This window comes from Myxine glutinosa, chromosome 4 (assembly GCF_964187855.1).
Source record: "Myxine glutinosa chromosome 4, kmMyxGlut1.1, whole genome shotgun sequence".
Lineage (NCBI taxonomy): Eukaryota > Metazoa > Chordata > Myxini > Myxiniformes > Myxinidae > Myxine > Myxine glutinosa.
In genome coordinates this window covers 213,592,455-213,612,748 of record NC_136264.1, presented here as the reverse complement: position 1 = coordinate 213,612,748, position 20,294 = coordinate 213,592,455, and the positions used below count along the sequence as shown (strand labels likewise).

At 44.6% G+C, this 20,294-nt stretch overlaps 1 protein-coding gene across 3 annotated transcripts in view; it reads right to left on the bottom strand.

The window, feature by feature from the left end:
• The window catches only part of OTUD4 (OTU deubiquitinase 4), an 88,444-nt gene that overhangs the window by 12,056 nt on the left and 56,094 nt on the right, over positions 1-20,294 (bottom strand). For all 3 annotated transcript variants that reach the window (XM_068114382.2, XM_068114385.2, XM_068114384.2), the window contains exons 11-14: positions 17,192-17,295; positions 16,783-16,856; positions 13,755-13,995; positions 13,521-13,623 (exon numbers count right to left, since the gene is read on the bottom strand). In XM_068114382.2, coding sequence (XP_067970483.2) covers positions 13,521-13,623; positions 13,755-13,995; positions 16,783-16,856; positions 17,192-17,295 — 522 coding nt within the window. The remainder of the gene's footprint in view (positions 1-13,520; positions 13,624-13,754; positions 13,996-16,782; positions 16,857-17,191; positions 17,296-20,294) is intronic.

Genomic DNA, 20,294 nt, shown 5'->3' with positions numbered 1-20,294 from the left:
GATTTTGTACTGGATTCTCTGGGAGATGGGGAGCCAGTGAAGCTTGTAAAGGACGGGGGTGATGTGGTCACGGGTCCGGGAATGGGTGAGTAGACAGCAGCGGAGTTCTGAATGTATTGGAGTTTATTGGTGATTGTTGAGGGTGAACCATAAAGGAGGCTATTGCAGTAGTCCAGACGGGAAGTGATGAAGGCGTGGATGAGGGTTTCTGCAGCCACGGAGGAGAGGGATGGACGGAGACGGGCGATGTTTTTCAAGTGAAAGAAGGCTGTCTTTGTGATCTGTTTAGTGTATTTGTCGAAGGAGAGGGTTTGGTCAAAGATGATGCCAAGATTCCGGATGTGAGGGGAGGTGGATACTGGGAAACCATCGATGTTGAGGGAAAAGTTATGGGTGGACTTGGTGAGCGTTTTTGGGCCAATGATGATTATTTCAGATTTATCACAGTTAAGTTTGAGGAAGTTGATTTGAAGCCAGGATTTTATTTCAGTGATGCAGTTTGTCAGGATAGAGTGGGTGGCGGTGGAGATGGACTTGGTGGAGATGAAAAGCTGGATGTCATCGGCGAAGCAGTGGAATTGGAGACCATGACGGCGGATTAAGTGACCGAGGGGGGACAGGTAAAGGATGAAGAGGAGGGGGCCAAGAACTGAACCTTGGGGGACACCTTGGGGGAGGGGAGCAGTGGGGGATTTGCAGTTATTGATGGAGATGAACTGACGTCTGTCAGAGAGGTATGATTTAATCCAAGAGAGGGCAGTGCCGGTAATGTTAAAGGTGGTTTCAAGTCGGGTGAGGAGGATGGTGTGATCGATGGTGTCAAAGGCGGCGCTGAGGTCGAAGAGGATGAGAATGTTGAGGTTGCCAGCGTCAGAGGAGAGGAGAAGGTCGTTGGTGATTTTGAGGAGAGCAGTTTCAGTACTGTGGTTGGAGCGGAATCCGGATTGGAATGTTTCATACAGGTTATTGGCAGAGAGGTGATGTTTGAGTTGAGTGGCTACAGCGCGTTCCAAAACCTTTGACAGAAAGGGTAGGTTGGAGATGGGTCTGAAGTTATTTAGGGTGTCAGGGTTTAGTCCAGGTTTTTTCAGAATGGGGGTAACAGCAGCAATTTTGAGGGATGGTGGGACGATGCCTGTAGACAGGGAGGAGTTTATTGTTGCAATGATAAGTGGAGAGAGAGCAGGAAGGGAGGCCTTGACAAAGCTGGAGGGGATGGGGTCAAGAGTGCAGGTGGCAGTTTTCATTCCGATGAGGAGTTCAGAAAGGTCAGTAGGGGATAATCCCTCTTCCACTACAGCCAAAGGATCGTTCCATGGAAGTGGTATAAGTGTCATACAATTTCCTACACAAGATAATCTCAGATGTGTTTGGGTGGCAACTTGCTTTCTTCCTGCAAATCCAAATGAGAAACCTCACCTTCTAGATTTGTTTAGCATAATTCAATCAGTACATCTGAAAGCATCAAATACCAGTGTACCACAGGTCATCGTGACACCTGTAAATGGGAGGCTTGAAGAAGCAAAAGAAAAGGAGGAGAAATGGATTCAGCATGCTTCCAAGCTTCTCGATGGAAATGCAAGTGAGAAGGGAGACACTATCTCATGGGCTGCCTATCATGCATCTCAGCAATCACCTCCGCTCGATCCCCCTGCCTTGATTGCTCTTCTACTAGTGTGGTCAGATAAGGGAACAATATTTACCTGCTGGACAAAAGTACCATTTTTTGTGTGTGGGTTCCCTATCATGCCTACAAGCAATTTCAATGAGGAGACAATCGAGATTGGTTACTATACGCCCACAAGAGGGCGCTATGTACGGTAGGGGAAAATGGGCGTCGCCGCAGTGCGGAACCGACGGGAACGCCCTTTTCGTGCTTCATTTTCCGATGGAGGCAGAGCATTTCTTCGCAAAATGGTGGCGGTAAGTGCGATTTTGAATAATTTTGAATTGTTTTGAGTATTTATTGATGCAGTTGAGACATTTTGAAGGTTCAGATTTAGTAAAACTAGCTGTTTAGCTGATGTATTACGTAGTATTTGTGAGTCTTACTCCTAAATACACATCTGTTGTGGGCAATATGTGACGAACAAGACTTTTTTTTGGTTGGATTTTTTTCTGTTATTTCCGAAAAGAAACGATGTTGTTACACCCATAGCGAGCGGGTGTGGGTAGCAGGGAAGTAATTTGGCGAAAAGGGTCTGCACATGAGCCATTTCAGCTTTATAATATACCATTTATGTGCTCTATGTGGAGTTATTCTCTGTTAACCTCCCTCCCACCACGATAAATTTTGGGCCCGAATGTAAAAAAGGGAGGGGTCATTAGCAAGGTATTAGCTTGTCAAAAGTAGCAAGGTACTTGCTAAAAAGGTATTAGTAAGTCATCCTACCATTATTTTTTGCTCTCGCGACTCTCCAAATGGGGTTTTGAAAAAAATACCATCCCCAGAGAAAAATAGACTGAATGCTTAGAACACCCATCTTTCTCCTAAGCAAGCCTGCTGTGTATTTAGTAAAACAGACCATCCCCTGTTGTGACAGCAAACCTGACAGAAATTGCTTTTTTGATGGATATATTCTATAGAGCAATTAGCTATTTCAAGTGAAGTAGTTAAATTACATAATTACATATTTCTATCAATTCTTCAAACCTTTTCATGGGTGGATAGGAACTTTTTATTATGAGGGGTGGCAGATATTTTAGATGAGTAGGTCAGGGCGCCTCGAGCTGCTGGGGTTCGGGGGCATGCTCCAGAATTTTCACTATAACAAAACAAGTATTTTATTAAACAAATTTTTTTGGGATACAATTCTGTATTGAGATATTAATTGTATCTTTTGGTCTCTTTCAGTTACTCGCGGAGGCCGAGACCAGCCGGCCTACCGACTGGAATAAGTGCCTGATTTGTCAGAAGATAACTCAGGAAAATCTGAGATGCCCGCTGGATGCGTTCAACAGAAGGGATGAAAAGTCGGAAGCGTATACTAAATTCCTGGAGAACGTTCGCATATTCCGAGAGCTTGAAGCTATGCCAGTAAATGTGCCCTTCAACCCGGAGGACGTTAGCAAGCTGATCTCAAACACCGCGAAGTGGCACAAATCGTGCTACTCAAAATTCAACGATCAAAAGCTTGAACGAATTCGGAAACGGGCCAGCCTGGACTTCGACGACGCCGCCGCAACTGCAAAACGTAGCAAACGTCACGGGTCTGTGGACGACACAAAGCGACAATGTTTGTTCTGTGGCAGGGACGGTACAGTTGGAACTGATCTTCACGAGTGCATGACTTTTGGTGCTGATAAAAAAATTCGCCAAATGGCCACAGAATTGCAGGACGGCGATTTATTAGCTAGATTGACTGGAGGTTCTGATTTGATTTGGAGACACATTCGAAGACATTCTGAGAACCACAGTACAACCTCATCTCCATCTCATCTGCTCCATCATTTGAACACCTGGCTTTAAAACTCTCTGGTCACACGCAGTCAGTCATGGCTGTCGTCTACCGCCCTCCCAAACCACACCCATCATTCCTGTCTGACTTCTCCTACTTTCTGACCCAGCTATGTTCCCTCTCCCCCTCAATCCTCCTCCTTGGTGATTTCAATATCCACATGGACTCCACTGACTCCACAATAACCACTGACTTCACTGATTTACTCACCTGCTTTAACCTCACTCAACATGTCGACTTTCCTACCCATATCCGTGGTCACATTTTGGACCTTGTCTGCTCCACTGGATTAAATTTGCACCATCTCTATGGCTCCGACCTCACCCTCTCTGACCACTTAGCCATCACTCTGACCATCAACATCCCCGCCCCAACACCAAGGCATTATCGCACAATCAACTTCCGTAAGCTAAACGCTCTTTCACCTACCTCATTCTCATCCACCCTCTCTGAAAAAATGTCCACTTCTCCCTTCATTGACCTCCACACCCCTTCCGACCTCACTGACTACTACAACCACACTCTCTCCTCCTGCCTTGACCAGCTTGCGCCTGTAAAAACCAAAACAGTTTCTTTCACCCATTCTGCTCCCTGGTTTACCCCTGAACTCCACCTGATGAAAACTCGTGCTCGCAAACTTGAAAGACTCCGCAATAAAACGGGTCTCACAGTTCACTCCCAAGCCTACAAGGACCACATACAACACTACAAAGATGCCCTCTCCCGCGCCCGCTCTGCCTACTACTCTCAAATTATCCACTCTGGCTCCGGAAACCCAAAAGCACTCTTCTCGACAATAAACAAACTCCTCCGCCCCCTGAACACCACCACCCAGTCATTCACAGTAGACAACTGCATCTCCTTCCTCTCTTTCTTCCAACGCAAAATTGACAACATCTACAACAGCTTGACCACCGCCGCACCCGCTCCCCCTCCAACCACCTGCCCCCCCTTGTCCTGCCATCCCCTGTCTCGGTTCTCCCCAATCTCTCCTACTGACCTCTCTGAACTCCTCATAGGAATGAAAACTGCCACCTGCACTCTTGACCCCATCCCCTCCAGCTTTGTCAAAGCCTCCCTCCCTGCTCTCTCTCCACTTATCATTGCAACAATAAACTCCTCCCTGTCTACAGGCATCGTCCCACCTTCCCTCAAAATTGCTGCTGTTACCCCCATTCTAAAAAAACCTGGTCTAAACCCTGACACCCTAAACAACTTCAGACCCATCTCCAACCTACCCTTTCTGTCAAAAGTTTTGGAACGCGCTGTAGCCACTCAACTCAAACATCATCTCTCTGCCAATAACCTGTATGAAACATTCCAATCCGGATTCCGCTCCAACCACAGTACTGAAACTGCTCTCCTCAAAATCACCAACGACCTTCTCCTCTCCTCTGACGCTGGCAACCTCAACATTCTCGTCCTCCTCGACCTCAGCGCTGCCTTTGACACCATCGATCACACTATCCTCCTCACCCGACTTGAATCCACCTTTAACGTCACCGGCACTGCCCTCTCTTGGATTAAATCATACCTCTCTGACAGATGCCAGTTCATCTCCATCAATAACTGCAAATCCCCCACTGCTCCCCTCCCCCAAGGTGTCCCCCAAGGTTCAGTTCTTGGCCCCCTCCTCTTCATCCTTTACCTGTCCCCGCTCGGTCACTTAATCCGCCGTCATGGTCTCCAATTCCACTGCTTCGCCGATGACATCCAGCTTTTCATCTCCACCAAGTCCGTCTCCACCGACACCCACTCTATCCTGACAAACTGCATCACTGAAATAAAATCCTGGCTTCAAATCAACTTCCTCAAGCTTAACTGTGATAAATCTGAAATAATCATCATTGGCCCAAAAACGCTCACAAAATCCACCCATAACTTTGCCCTCAACATCGACGGTATCCCAGTATCCACCTCCCCTCACATCCGGAATCTTGGCGTCATCTTTGACCAAACCCTTTCCTTCGACAAATACACTAAACAGATCACAAAGTCAGCCTTCTTTCACCTGAAAAACATTGCCCGTCTCCGCTCATCCCTCTCCTCCACGGCTGCAGAAACCCTCATCCACGCCTTCATCACCTCCCGTCTGGACTACTGCAATAGCCTCCTCTATGGTTCACCCTCAAAAATCACCAATAAACTCCAATACATTCAGAACTCCGCTGCCCATCTACTCACTCATTCCCGGACCCGTGACCACATCACCCCCGTCCTTTACAAGCTTCACTGGCTCCCCATCCCCCAGAGAATCCAGTACAAAATCCTCCTCTTGACATACAAAGCCCTCCATAACCTGGCCCCATCCTACCTGGCTGACCTCCTCTCCAGACACACTCCCACCCGCAACCTCCGCTCTGCTGGTACCAACCTCCTGACCCCCTCCATCCGGACCAAATTCAGATCCTGGGGGGGACAGGGCCTTCTCCATCGCTGCTCCCACCCTCTGGAACTCACTACCTCACACCATCAGAGACTCCTCCTCACTCACCACATTCAAAACATCACTAAAGACCCACCTGTTCAACGCTGCATTCAACATTCAACCCACAGCATTTAACCCCTGACTATCTCTTCTCCTTCTCCCTCCTTTTGCTTTAAATATTTCCCTATTGATTCTTGTCTTTTTGCAATTGTTGTTTTCATGTATTGTTATGCATTATGTTTTCCACTCTGTCAAAGCGCCTTTGGGCTTCTGGAAAAGCGCTATACAAAATAAATGAATTATTATTATTATATTATTATTATTATTATTTCAATCGAAGCAAAATATCATTTCGATTGCCTCACGAAGTTTCGGAATCGCCATCGGTCGCTGAAAAGAAACAAACAAAAGACATCGGCAGATGAGTCGGAAATGATGTCCCAGTCGCGAGCTCGTGTTGAACTTTTCACGTATGTTGAAAACTCTGTTATGAACGGTCAAGTTGTGTTCAAACTCAGTGAATTGTATGACTTGTATCAAGCTCGCCTTAGTGACCTCGGTATAGACAAGCTGACAACCCGGAGCAGACTAAAGAATGAAATACTGGAATACTTTCCGGAAGCAACGACAGTTTCTGAAGGACGCAATTTGTTGATAGTTTACAGAGATTCGCTATCGTACTTGCTGAAGGACCATATGACGTCACGGGACTATGATGAAGAAGCACGTACACTCATGAAAGCTGCCAATATCATTCGCAGAGACCTGTTCGAACACAAGAAATTCACCTTTTCTGGAAATTTTCATCCGGGATGCCAAAAGGAAGCCATACCCACGTCTCTTCTGTCAATGATCGCAATGATCTTGAATGGGTCGGACATGAAGGACCAAACTAAAGTGGAGTCACAAGCGTGTTTGACCGCGTGTCAAACAATACTTCTTAATGCTAAGAAAAAGGGAACTGACACAGATCACGGCCACAGGCACACGTATCCTCCACCGCTGCCGATCTATATTGGCCTGAGAATTCACGCACAGTTTCGAGACAAAATACTCATTCAGGCCCTCTTCAAGTTAGGGCTCAGCATTTCTTATTCTCGTGTCCTGGAAATAGAGTCGGCAATGGCTGTGTCTTTGAGTGAGCGATTCATTGAGGACTGTGTCGTGTGCCCAGTTCAGCTCAGAAAACAGATTTTTACTGTCGCGGCTCTGGACAATATTGACCACAATTTATCCTCCACATCCGCTACATCTTCATTCCACGGCACTGGTATTTCATTGTTCCAGAAGATTTCAGAAACCAATCCCGGTGAAGTTAGAGAACCGATAGGATTTCCACCAAAGGGTACCCAGCCGCTGATGCTCAAGAGCTATCATGATGTCTTGGAAGTGCCAACAAACGTAACAAAATGTGAGTACATGCCTCCCGCTACCCAGCCATCTTTGACGCCCACAGAAACGGAAACAGTTGGCGAAACCGCACCGGAGCTCAGCAAGTGTATAGATTACTGCATCCAAAAAATGCGAGAATGCGAAATTTCTCACGGAGATATGGTAACATGGTCTGCCTTCCACGCCGCTCTCCAAGACTCCATAAATTGTACAACGATATCAGCTATGCTTCCACTGTTCTACGAAAAGTCTGCAACACCGTCGATGATCAAACATGGTATGGACGTCATTAAAACGGCCATCAATTTCTTGAACCCTGGACAGGTCGCGGTTCTTACAGTCGATCAGCCACTCTATGCCATTGCCAAGTCAATACAATGGAAATGGCCTCTGGAATACGGTGCGGAACATTTCGTCGTCATGCTGGGAGGGCTACACATAGAAATGTCTCTCTGGAATATCGCAGGAAATCTCCTTGACCATTCTGGGTGGACAGACGCTCTGACGAAGGCAAACATCACGGGGTCCGGTACTGCCGAGTCATTCTTGAATGTCTCTCATCTGAAGAGAACCAGGTGAGTTTGCTCTGAGTATGTAGTTTGTAAAGCGACGACACTGACGATTTTTTCCATCTTAACAATTTTTTCTATTATTATGAACACATAATCAATTTCCTCATCTTTATACTTACAGACACGCACACCAGGCGAAACATCTTGTAGCCACTCATGGCTTTGGAGAAACATTTCGAGAAAAGTAGACTTTTTCGTCGGTGACGTAACGTTTTTTCAATTAAATTGCCATCTTTAACTGCTCACAAATGAGCAATAACTAATTAGATTTTGTCAGGACCTTCGTTTTTTGAAAGACCCGGTTTGTGGCTAATGAATAATACGTTTCTTTGAAAACGACCAAATTTGACCTTTTGACCTTCATGGTCAAGGTCACGATAGTCTCATAAAAATTATTCTTGGGTACATATAGAAGACACATGCCAAGTTTGGTGCTTTTGTCCAGCAGGTAAATATTCGTTGGGTATTTTGCCATAACTGACCACACTATACCACTATTTCAAGAGAAGGCAGACTCACCAGCCATGATCAAGCACGCCATGAACATATTGAAGTCCATCACAGAGTTCCTCAACCCTGGCCAGATTCCAGTACTCACTTGTGACTGTCCAATTTTTGCGAACTGCAAGTATATTCAATGGACCTGGCCTGCAACTCACGGTGAAAATGAATTCCTGATCATGTTTGGCGGGTTCCATTTGGAGAAGGCCTTGTGGAATGCACTGGGAGATTTCCTAGATCAGAGTGGCTGGACTGTAGCTCTAACTGATTCAGGTGTAGCAACATCTGGTACAGCTAACTCTTTTATCAATGCCGCTCATGTGACACGGACACGACATGCCCACCAAGTGACTGCCTTAGCTCTATCACGGTTACAACAAGAAGCATATGAGCAAGCTGCTGTGTCCAGTGACAGTGAGACATTTGAGGCCTGGAGACTGGCTATGGCAAAGAAGAGTCCGACTTTCCAGTACTGGGACATAGTGCTGCGAACAGAGATCTTGATCATGATATTCATTCGTGCGCGAGAAAGACTTTCTTCTCTATGTTGAGTCTCTTCAAAGTCTCATGTTTCTATTTTTGCACTGGACCACTACAACGACTGCCGTTGGGTTTCTGTCCACCTCCGAGACATGCAATCCTTGCCAGCCGCTCTATCAAAGGACTTCCAGAAGCACTAGGTTGTGAACAAAACACAAAAGAGGTTTTCCGCACTTCCCATCGATCAAGTCCACGAACAAGAGAATGCCAAAGTAAAAGGCAAGGGTGGAGCTGTGGGCCTAACCGAAAATCCAGATGCCTTCCGACGCTGGATGATAGCTGGTCCAGAGCAAGCCAGGCTGCTGACACAATTTGAAAGTGACTACCTACCTGAAGAGGACCCTGAAGTAAAGTACCAACATCATGAAGAAGGTCAATCAGTGTAAGCAGCCTTTTGAAATCAAACTAACAGCCTCATCCAGACGATCAGTGAATACGGTAATCCTTTCCTTGATGATCATTCTGACTTGGTGGTCTTGCACTCTCGTGACTGTGCCGATGAATCACTTGTGGAGACAGTTCAGAGTATCGAGGCATTAGGTTCTGAGCAGTACCAAACATTCAGACGGGAAGTCTTCATCGATAAAACAAAATCCATTCATGCACCAATCAAGAAGAATTCGCTCCCACTCTTCAAGACACCAATGAAGGCAAAGGGGAATCCTAAAACTAAAAAGATCGCTGCTCTCCAGAATGATGTTAGTCTATTTGGTCGTCTGTACATAGCAAACCAGCCACGTGAAGGTGACCCAGGTGTATTTTTCTGCCACGAGAATCAGCCGTACCACCCTTCTATATCAAATTCTGGAAGACTACGGATAACAGCAGCCAAGTCTAAATTGCTGAAAAAAAATATGCTCTAGTGGTGTTTTAAATTCTGTAACTCAAAGGGAAGATTATTATAAACTCTCGATATGTGGATGTTAATTAATCAAACGAATTTGTGTGCAGACGAATATAATAGTTTTTTTTTTGCTGGATGACGTCAGAATGATGTCATAAATATTTTAAACATTGTCTAAGAAGAAAAATGACAATTGCAGTGAATTCCTTGACCTCAGAAACATATATTTCGATGTCAAAATACACTTAATAGCCTAGTTCTAACTAATTCATTTTTTTATTATGATTGCGAAATAATTCGCTTATGACGTCATAATGACATCATAAATCTTTTAAAGATTGTCTAAAATAAAAAATGAAAAGTACATTGAAATCCTTGACCTCGGAAACATATATTTTGATGTTAAAATGCACTTAACACCTTGGTTCTAAGTCATTGATTTTTTTAATATATGATTACATAATAATTAGCTGATGACGTCATAATGACGTCAGATATTACACTTCCCATCATCATTTTTTTTGGAGCTTACTTTTTTTCTAGAAGGTATACCATGGAGATGCTTTGGTGAAATAATTGTGCTTTTGTCCACCGTGTAACGACATTTTCACTCTGGTACCCCACTAACTCATCCAGGGAGTTTTTCATAACACGTCCACTACTTTTTGAAATATCGTGCTATATATCGTTTTTGGCCCTAACTCTTCATGGTGAAGAATCACAACGTTTTTTTAATTATCGTATTTGGATCTTCACCAAAATCGAATCAATTTTTCCTCATCACATACTCAACATGTCCACCAAGTTTCGTCTGAATCCGTGCATAACGTCGACATATCCTGCTCACAGACAAACAAGCGTTACGCCTAGGTCCCCCGTCGGGGAAGTGATGCGAGTTGACAAAGTGGAACACGCAGAAAACATGCTATGATATGATATTTCGCTCACAAGGGTCAGACATACATGGAGGCGGCCATCTTGGATTTTGACGTGGCGACCCAATTTTCAATAGCGTTCTTCCTTATGCCGAGATACACCCACACACCAGAAGGTACTTCGCTTATTCTTCAAGATATTTTGCTCACAAGGTTCAGACATATACATGGCGGTGGCCATCTTGGAGTTTGACGTGGCGACCCAATGTTAAACAGCGTTCTTCCGTGTGCCTAGATACACCCACACACCAGATTAGAAGTTGGTACTTCGCTTATTTTTCAAGATATTCATCTCACAAGGTTCGGACATAAATCATGGTGGCCATCTTGGATTTTGACGTGGCGACCCAATAGATACACCCACACACCAGATTAGACGTTAGTACTTCGTTTATTGTTCGAGATATTTCGCTCACAAGTTTCAGACATATATATGGTGGCGGCCATCTTGGATTTTGACGTGGCGACCTAATTTTCAATAGCGTTCGTCCTTATGCCGAGATACACCCACACACCAAATTAGAAGTTGGTACTTCGCTTATTTTTCAAGATATTCATCTCACAAGTTTCAGACATACATGGCGGCGGCCATCTTGGATTTTGACGTGGCGACCCAATTTTCAATAGCGTTCTTCCTTATGCCTAGATACACCGACACACCAGATTAGAAGTTGGTACTTCGCTTATTTTTCAAGATATGCAGGTTACAAGGTTCAGACATACATGGCGGCGGCCATCTTGGATTTTGACGTGGCGACCAAATTTTAAACAGCGTTCTTGCTTGTGCCGAGATACACCCACACACCAGATTAGAAGTTGGTACTTTGCTTATTTTTCAAGATATTTCGCTCACAAGGTTCAGACATATATATGGTGGCGGCCATCTTGGATTTTGACGTGGCGACCCAATTTTCAATAGCGTTCTTCCTTATGCCTAGATACACCCACACACCAAATTAGAAGTTGGTACTTCGCTTATTTTTCAAGATATGCAGGTTACAAGGTTCAGACGTACATGGCATCAGACATACATGGCGGCGGCCATCTTGGATTTTGACGGGGGTTGCACCCACACACCAAATTCGAATGCGGTCCTTCACTTACGCATGCACGGACGGACACACGGACGGAGGGGAAAGCCATAGTCCCCCTTTCGCTCCGCTGAGCGACGGGGGACAACAAGACAGCTAGGGGTGAAAACATAACGTCCACCACCGATGCAACTACAAAGCATCTGAAAATGCAAATAGAGCACATTAGTGGTCATGGTTCAGGCGTCCACCCGGTGTCTGGGAGCTCAGCGACTCAAACACCAGCCGGCTCGTACCAAAGACCATAAACGGTACGTGCCAATTGCTTGCTCGCCACTCATCAATTAAAACGAACATGGCATGGACAAACAACCATAGGTTGGCAACCATGGAGAGAAGGAAATACCTCCTCAATTGCCGCACTCGCCATCATACACAGATGCTCTGGGAAGTGACGTCACTCCCCCCCCCCCCCCCCCCCCCTACCAGTGATATTATCTACCCCATCAACCCTATACTTTATGCAACCCTCGTACTGGTAGGTGAACATTTTGTCCCCTCCATGCCCCCCTACCTGCTTGTTTTATCAAACGGTGCTCAATACTGTTCCTTCCTTTTGAGTGGGGTTTAGTGAACATTTTATTTTATAATTGTCAAGTTTTTGGTTTAAATACAAACTGATTGAAAAATCATAGGAAACATTATGTTACAAATCAACCTGTTGAATTGTGGGAAATTATTTCCTGGTTTCCAACATCATAAATATTGGATGTGTGCCTGTGGTTTGATAGGTTTTGATAAGTTTTATCCCAAAAATAAAAAAAATGCATTTTCAATCAGAATCTGAATTTTTAATCTGCAAAATATCAAAAGATGTGGATGAAACAAAAATAAAAAATGGAGTACCAATTTTCTGTTAATTTCTCTTGAGCCACACCTGTGCTGAAAGCTTTGTGTGCGTCGATCATCGAGCAAGTTTGTCCACAGTGGTTCACAGATCTACTGCAATCTATATACTCAATGCGGCTCGGCATTGTTAAATGCACTTATTTAAATGTTCACTTTCACACACCCAGTGAGCCCACACTGGTTCACAGATCTACTGCAATCTATATATCCAGTGAGGCTCGGCAATGTTAAATGTGCACTTCACACTCGCTTCGAGTGACTCCGCACTGGCTGTGAGACCTACTTCAATCTGTAACAGCCGGTGAGGCACTGCATTCAATGTTCTCCTCGTTTAAATATGCTCTTCACCCTTACCAAAGCCTACTGATGATTGAGCAATGATGAGGATACACGCTGCTGAGTTGCTGTGGTTTAATATGCAGCCTGTGGCTGCTGCTTGCATCATACTTCTGGAAGTGTGGCTGTGCCACTGATGGTGCCCATTACCAGAAAGCTGGTGCTCATTTTGATGACTTCGGAAGGATGACAGGCTGATTCAACGCACCTGGTGTTATTTCAATGGCACGACAGAGGCTCGACTTCAAGCCAGACACCTTAACTGATAAGCCAACCAACACCAGGCTTAGCTGCTGAGTTAATCAATCCCACCAAGTACTATATTTTTTACAGTCCCCAAAAATGTTGCAAAATGTAAACAAATTACCTGATAAGCTTAAATTCCTCCAAAACAGTAAATGTATGTGCAAGTGGGAAAGCAAGCTTTGTTTCCAAGTGTTAGCAGATAGACGACATACAAATGTGATACTTCACCGTCACACCAATGATACAAATGCAACAAAGAAAAGGCTTCTTTTTAAGTAAAATAAATCTCAGAGTTTATCCCCAATCATTGAACCATTTCACTTCCAACCTTGAGGGCAGGGAAGGCAGCATCCTCAGGCACGAGCGTTTCATCCACTGGAGATCGAAACCAAGGATCACTGCATGGCAAAGGCCGTATTCGCCCATACGGCCTGTGTGTGTACACGGGTGCACACACAGACACAGACACACACACACCAAAGATTGTTTGCCCACACGTTGCTTTGTAAAAGATAAGAGAGTCTCAGAACCTCCAATAAATTCTGGATAACAAAATGCTCACATGCCACCCGGCGATGGCTGCACTGTCCGGCCGTGCCCGGGGCTGCCGAATTCGTGCATCCCGTACTCTTGGGGTGCAAAGCCCATCTGAGTGGGCATTCCGGATCGTGTGCTTGGAGGTTTAAGCTGCTGCATGCGAGGGGGCAGCGTTGGCAGCCCCCTCGTTCCACTATCACGATCTCGCCCCCTGCTGCCATCACGTCGTTTGTTCTTAAGCCATGAGCTACCGTCATGGTCTGCGTCTGTGATGGAATAGTTTGGCATAGGTGAAGTGGAGTGACAGTTGAGGGAAGAGGAAATGTTGATCGGCATGAGCAGAAAAAAACTAGAATGCACTTTTCAATGTCGTGATGTCAACAGATATGCCTCCCCTTACATTATTACATCATTATACATACTTGTAAACAAGTTTGATTTAAATCCCTCCAGCTGTTCTCAAGTATCACAGTTTTACCTGACATGACCTCTGACCTTTGATGCCAAAATCTAGGCATTTCATCTTTTCATCATAATATATACCAAGTTTGATCAAGATCCCATCACGGGTTTACAAGTTATCCCAGTTACAGCATTTTTACTTCATGGGACTTCTGACCTTTGACCTCTTGACCCCATAATGTAATCTGTTTATCTTTACATCATTATACATACTTGTACCAAGTTTGACTTGGTTCCCTTCAGCCGTTCTTACGTTATCACGGTAATGAAAACCAATTACAGACTCTGACCTTTGACCTCTTCATGCCGAAATCTAATCAGTTCATCTTTACATCATTGTACACACCTGTACCAAGTTTTACTTGGATATCTTCAGCCATTCTCAAGTTATAAACCTATTACAGACTGACTATTGACCTCTTGACCCAAAAATTAAATCAGGTAATCTTTGCATCATCATTCACGTGTGTACCAACTTTGGTCAAAATCCCATCACTGGGTCGCAAGTTATCGCAGGAACAGGATTTTTACCTAACATGACCTCTGACCTTTGACCTCGTGACCCCTAAATCTAATCAGTTCATCTTTACCTCGTTATACATACCTGCACAAAGTTTGACTTGGATATCGTCAGCTGTTGTCAAGCTATCGTGGTAACGAAAACCTATCATGGATGGACGGTCGGACGGACAGTCAGACAGCCGGACGGACAACCCAAAAACAATGTGTACCTCTAGAAATGATTCAGGGACAACCCTGAAGACTGTGTAAATCAAAGGGAGGCGCAAAGCGGCCCTCCCTTTATACAAGGGATCGTTTCTCTGTTTGCAGCTTTAACATGGGGACTGAAAATGCGTTTCTCGGCTTCTACTGGACGAAATCGGCTGCAAATTTCAGAAGTAAATACTTTGTACGTTGAGGTAATATGTTCCAAATTTCAGCAATGTCCGTTTATGCATTCTTGACTTTAATTTAGAAAATCCTCAAAATCACGTTGGTGTCCGTCCACCCGTCCGCCCAAAATGTGATGACGCTCATATCTCAAGGGCTATACATTGAAACTAGCTGAACCTTGGAATATACTCGTACATCGGACAACAGGTCTAGTTAACGGCTTTCAAAACAAATTCCACTTATGTGCTATAGTTTTCGCTTTAAAATTAAATATATATAAATATATGTGCATAAATAAATAAATTAAAATATATACATACTTTATAACTTCAAAATGTTATTACCCAAATCTAATGTGCTGGCTTAATGGTCTAACGGATAAAGCATCAGACTCCCAATCTGGGGATTGTGGGTTCGAATCCCATCTGGGTTGAATATTTTTTTCCCCTTACTTTTTCAAGTCTTTTATATCATCTTGAATAAAGTCTTGAACAGCGAACAAATACATTTTGTTTGTACTTAAAATGTATGTTGTGAAAAATGCCAGTGGCATAGAAACGCCCCCTTTATATGGGATGTGCCATGTGGCAAAGTAGAGAAAAGAAGGAACATTCCATCGCTTGTAGAAAATGTCGATCAATAGAATAGAAGGGACATTCAAGAAATCACGTGTGCATGCTGGATTACCCTTGTGTTCTGAGGAGGAACCAAGTAATGCTCCAGAAAAGTTCATATAAAGGGTGCCCTACATCTGGTAAATAGAATACATTTACTTCTTCATGCAGGTGTATGAATCAAATTGGCACCCCTTTATGAACTTTTCGAGAGCATTACTTGGTTCCTCTTCAGAACACAAGGGTAGTCCAGCATGCACACGTGATTTTTTGAATGTCCCTTCTATTCTATTGATCGACATTTTCTACAAGCTATGGAATGTCCCTTCTTTTCTCTACTTTGCCACATGGCACATACCCTTATATAAAGGGGCCTTTTCTATGTCCCTGGCATTTTACCCAATAATGTTTTGGAGGCAAGACTAAGACGAACGGTAATATGGAATTCTCTGATAAAGTGCAATATCCATTTTGCTTTCTGTAGCCGACCTTCATATATGCATTGTTACGAAGCTGCAATTTAGAGTATGAAAACAATGGCCAAGCGGAGAGATTACCCCCACTAACAAACCCTTACAGCAACATGTGCCACCATACTTGCATTCCCTATTTATTCATCATTCAAACAGAATGTAAAACTGGAAAAACAATGTTGAGAGAAACTCAAGAGGGGAAATGAAAAAGGACAATCAAGTCGAGGATTTTTACCAAAGGCTCAAAGTCTCATGCTTCAACGATCGAATGGCCTTCATCAGAGACTAACGCAGACCATGTGTGCCAAGAATGACCTTTTCGCTAAACCCCGGAAGGACGGAGCAACACGGGCGTGCCATTCATCACTGCCTACGATGAGACATGGGTGTCATGGTCTATAACCAAAGATTCAAGTGCAGAAGCCATGATTTTGTCATAGCGAGGCACGGATATATTACAGGGACCAGTTGCACTGGAGCAGTGGAGGAAATAGAAACGCACGGCACACGGACAGACCTGTGCACGCACAACAAATAGAATACAATAATGGTAATTTTCAAACTAAAAACCAATTCCAAATCTATTCACAAAACCTTGCATGCCACCCACCTGGGACTGAACTCCAATATGGCACAGATGGGTTCCATGACAACGGCTTCAGGTTCTTGAGCGCAACACACTTGCTGTAGGAAGCAAATAACAGGTAAAAGCAGAAAGAAAAACATTAAATGGTTACACTATTACAAGAAGAATCCAAACATACCATGGAGGCAGAGTTACAAAATGCCTTTTGCTACGAAACAAGTTTGCTTTGTGTACCGCGGGCTGCCAGCCATAGTATTTAAACAGACGAGCTACCAACAAGACGCGCTATGTCACAAATTGAATGGTAACCTTCATCAATAATCAAAAACTAATGAGGCAACAAAAAATACTTCAGTTGTTTGTTTTTTTTAAACGCTTTGATATCCAAACAATATGCATTGCACACCAGATTACACACCAAAAACTGTCCCACCTGCCCTTGAGCTCTTCGATGTAGACGTTGACCGGTCCGCTTTCACTGAAAACCTCAGTAATGCATGCAGGGTAATATCGCTCACCTCGCTCCTCCAGACGCACCTGGCAAGATATAAATGTGTTAATCATCACAAGAGATATGTCGCTGTACAGTCACGTGAAAAAGTAAGTACACCCCATGTAAAGTTTTGACTTTTTCAACATATTTCAACATACAGCTATTTGATCTTAATTTCAACAATGTTGATAGATAAAGGTGATATAATATAATATTCAATAAATATAATATAATATTCAATATTCAACAATCCTGGTGTTGGGCTAGCGGCTAGGGTGCCGGCTTAGGATCCTAGGATCCTGGGTTCGAATCTCGGTCGATCGCCGAATTAATGCCAGGGGGGTTGACTCAGCCTGTCATCCTTCCGAGGTCGGCTAATTGAGTACCAGTTCACTGGTAATTCCCTGTTTGTCGTTAAAGGCGGCAAAAAGGGTTGGCGTCAGGAAGGGCATCCGGCCGTAAAACATTGCTTCAAAAAGGGGACCAAAAAAAACAACAACTACCACGGTCCCCGAAAAGGCCAACCCCCGCTTTGCGGGGAAAAATGGCCTCTAAACGGTGGTTTTTTTTTATTCAATATTCAACAAGCCATCTCCAATGGCTTGATCTCTGATCATCAATTTGGTTTCAGACCTGGTCACTCTACTCTGGACATGCTGCTACTGCTTTCTCAGCAATGGATGGAGGTCCTCAATGCCAAACAGGAAATTAGAGCTGTCTCCCTTGACATATCACGTGCCTTCGATACGGTCTGGCACCCCGCTCTGCTCACCAAACTCTCCTCTGTTGGTATCCATGGAAATCTCCACGCATGGCTGGCGGACTTCCTCTCTAGTCGAAGTCAACGTGTGGCCCTGAATGGGTTTCTCTCATCTCCTCTTCCTGTTCAGGCTGGAGTTCCCCAAGGCAGTGTTCTGGGCCCTGTGCTTTTTCTGGTCTTCATCAATGATCTCTCCGACTCTCTTGAAAATCCTCTCTATCTCTTTGCTGATGACTCCACTCTCTGTCGCTCCATTCTTCATCCCTCAGATCGGCAGTCTGCAGCCTCCTCACTCTCTGCAGACCTGGACAAAATCACAGACTGGGCAAACAAGTGGAACATGACTTTCAATCCTGACAAATCTCACACTCTTACGATGTCTCTCTGAAAATACCGACTGGACAACCCTCCCATCTACTTTCTGAATAATCCTCTCCAAGAAGTTCTGTCACTCAAACTTTTGGGTCTCACTATCTGCCATGATCTTTCCTGGGAAAACCACATTTCAAATCTGGCCTCCAAAGCCAGTCGCCGACTGGGCATCCTCCGTCGTGCGAAGTCCTTCCTTGGCACACCTGAGCTCCTCACCACGTACAAGGCTTTCATCCGCAGCTCAATGGAATACTGCTCTCCCCTCTGGGCTGGTGCTCCTGCCTCACACCTAGCTCGTCTTCACGCTGTTGAAAGCAAAGCATTCAGAATCATTGGAATCTCCAGCGATGAAGCAAACTCCAAGGGCCTCTCAATCACTCACCGCAGGCAGTTTGGTGGTCTTTCCGTCTTCTACCGACTCCTCTCTGGCCTTGCCCCCCCCCCAGCTCTCTCTGGGCTCTGTCCCGCAAATATTCCTACAGGTCGCACAAGATCTGCCTGCAACCCTCTTATGGTTAAACTGCCAAAATCAAGACTCTCTGCTCACCTTCACTCCTTCATTCCCCTTTTCTCCCGCCTCTGGAACAAACTCCCTCACTCTCTTCAATCCCACTCCACCCTCCAGGTCTTTAAAACAGCTGTTCATCACAATCTCTTATCTTCCCCCATCCAAAACCTTGATCTTTTCTACCCCCGCTAATTTCACCCCAATTCCACTTTTTGAAATACCAACCTCTGTCCTGGAAGTCCTTGGTGTCCTTGTGTTTTATACTTCTCCCACCCCCCCCCCCCCCTTCCCACGCCTCATCCCCCCAAGCCCTCTCCCTCCCACACATCTCCCTGCTCTTAAATGTTGTGTGCTCTCAAGTGTTTGTGTGCTTCCCATTCTCTTGTCTTCCGCTCCCTCTTTTTATATATTTTGTTTGTCTGGTTGATTTGTTTGTGAAGTAAATGTCAGCTCTTTCACGAGGCTCGATTCAGTATCCAAAAAAAAAAAAAAATCATGAAACATTTACATTTTGTAGTCCATTGTATAATTTAAATAAACATCAATGCAAATTTTGCATGTGGAAAAAGTAAGTACACCCTTGGCTCTAATAGGTGGTATTGCCCCCTTTGGCAGAAACAACCTCAAGTAGGCGTTTCTTATAACTGTCTACCAGTCTCTGACATCGACTGGGAGAAATTTTTGCCCACTCCTCCATGCAGAATTCTTTCAGCTGTGTGATGTTTGAGGGGTTTCTTGCATGCACAGCTTGTTTCAAATCCCCCACAACATCTCGATGAGATTTAGATCCGGGCTTTGACTTGGCCATTAAAGAACCCTCCATTTCTTTCTTTTCCGCCATTCCTTGGTGGATTTACTGGTATGTTTAGTCATTGTCATGTTGCAAGGTCCACCTTTGGTTGAGCTTCAACTCCCCGACAGATGGCTTCACATTATCCTCAAGCACCCTCTGGTACAATGAAGAATTCATAGTGGATTCTATGATGGTGAGCAGCCCAGGCCCTGATGCAGCAAAGCTGCCCCAAACCATAATATTTCCACCACCATTCTTTACAGTTGGTATCAGGTTCTTGTGGTCAAATGCTGTCTTTGGTTTTCGCCAAACATGTCTTCTGGTACTGTGGCCAAATAGCTCTACCTTTGACTCATCTGTCCAGAGCACATTGTTCCAGAAGTGCTGGTCTTTGCCGAGGTGTTCATTGGCAAACTTTAGTCTTGCCCTGATGTTCTTTCTGGACAGCAAATGTTTCCTCCTGGCACACCTCCCATGTAGATCAAATTTGTGCAGCCTCGTTCTAATGGTAGACTCGTGCACTTTGACATCAACAGTGGCAAGAGCTACCTGTAGGTCCCGTGATGATATTCTGGGGTTCTTAGAGACTTCTTTCAGCATCTTGCGGTCT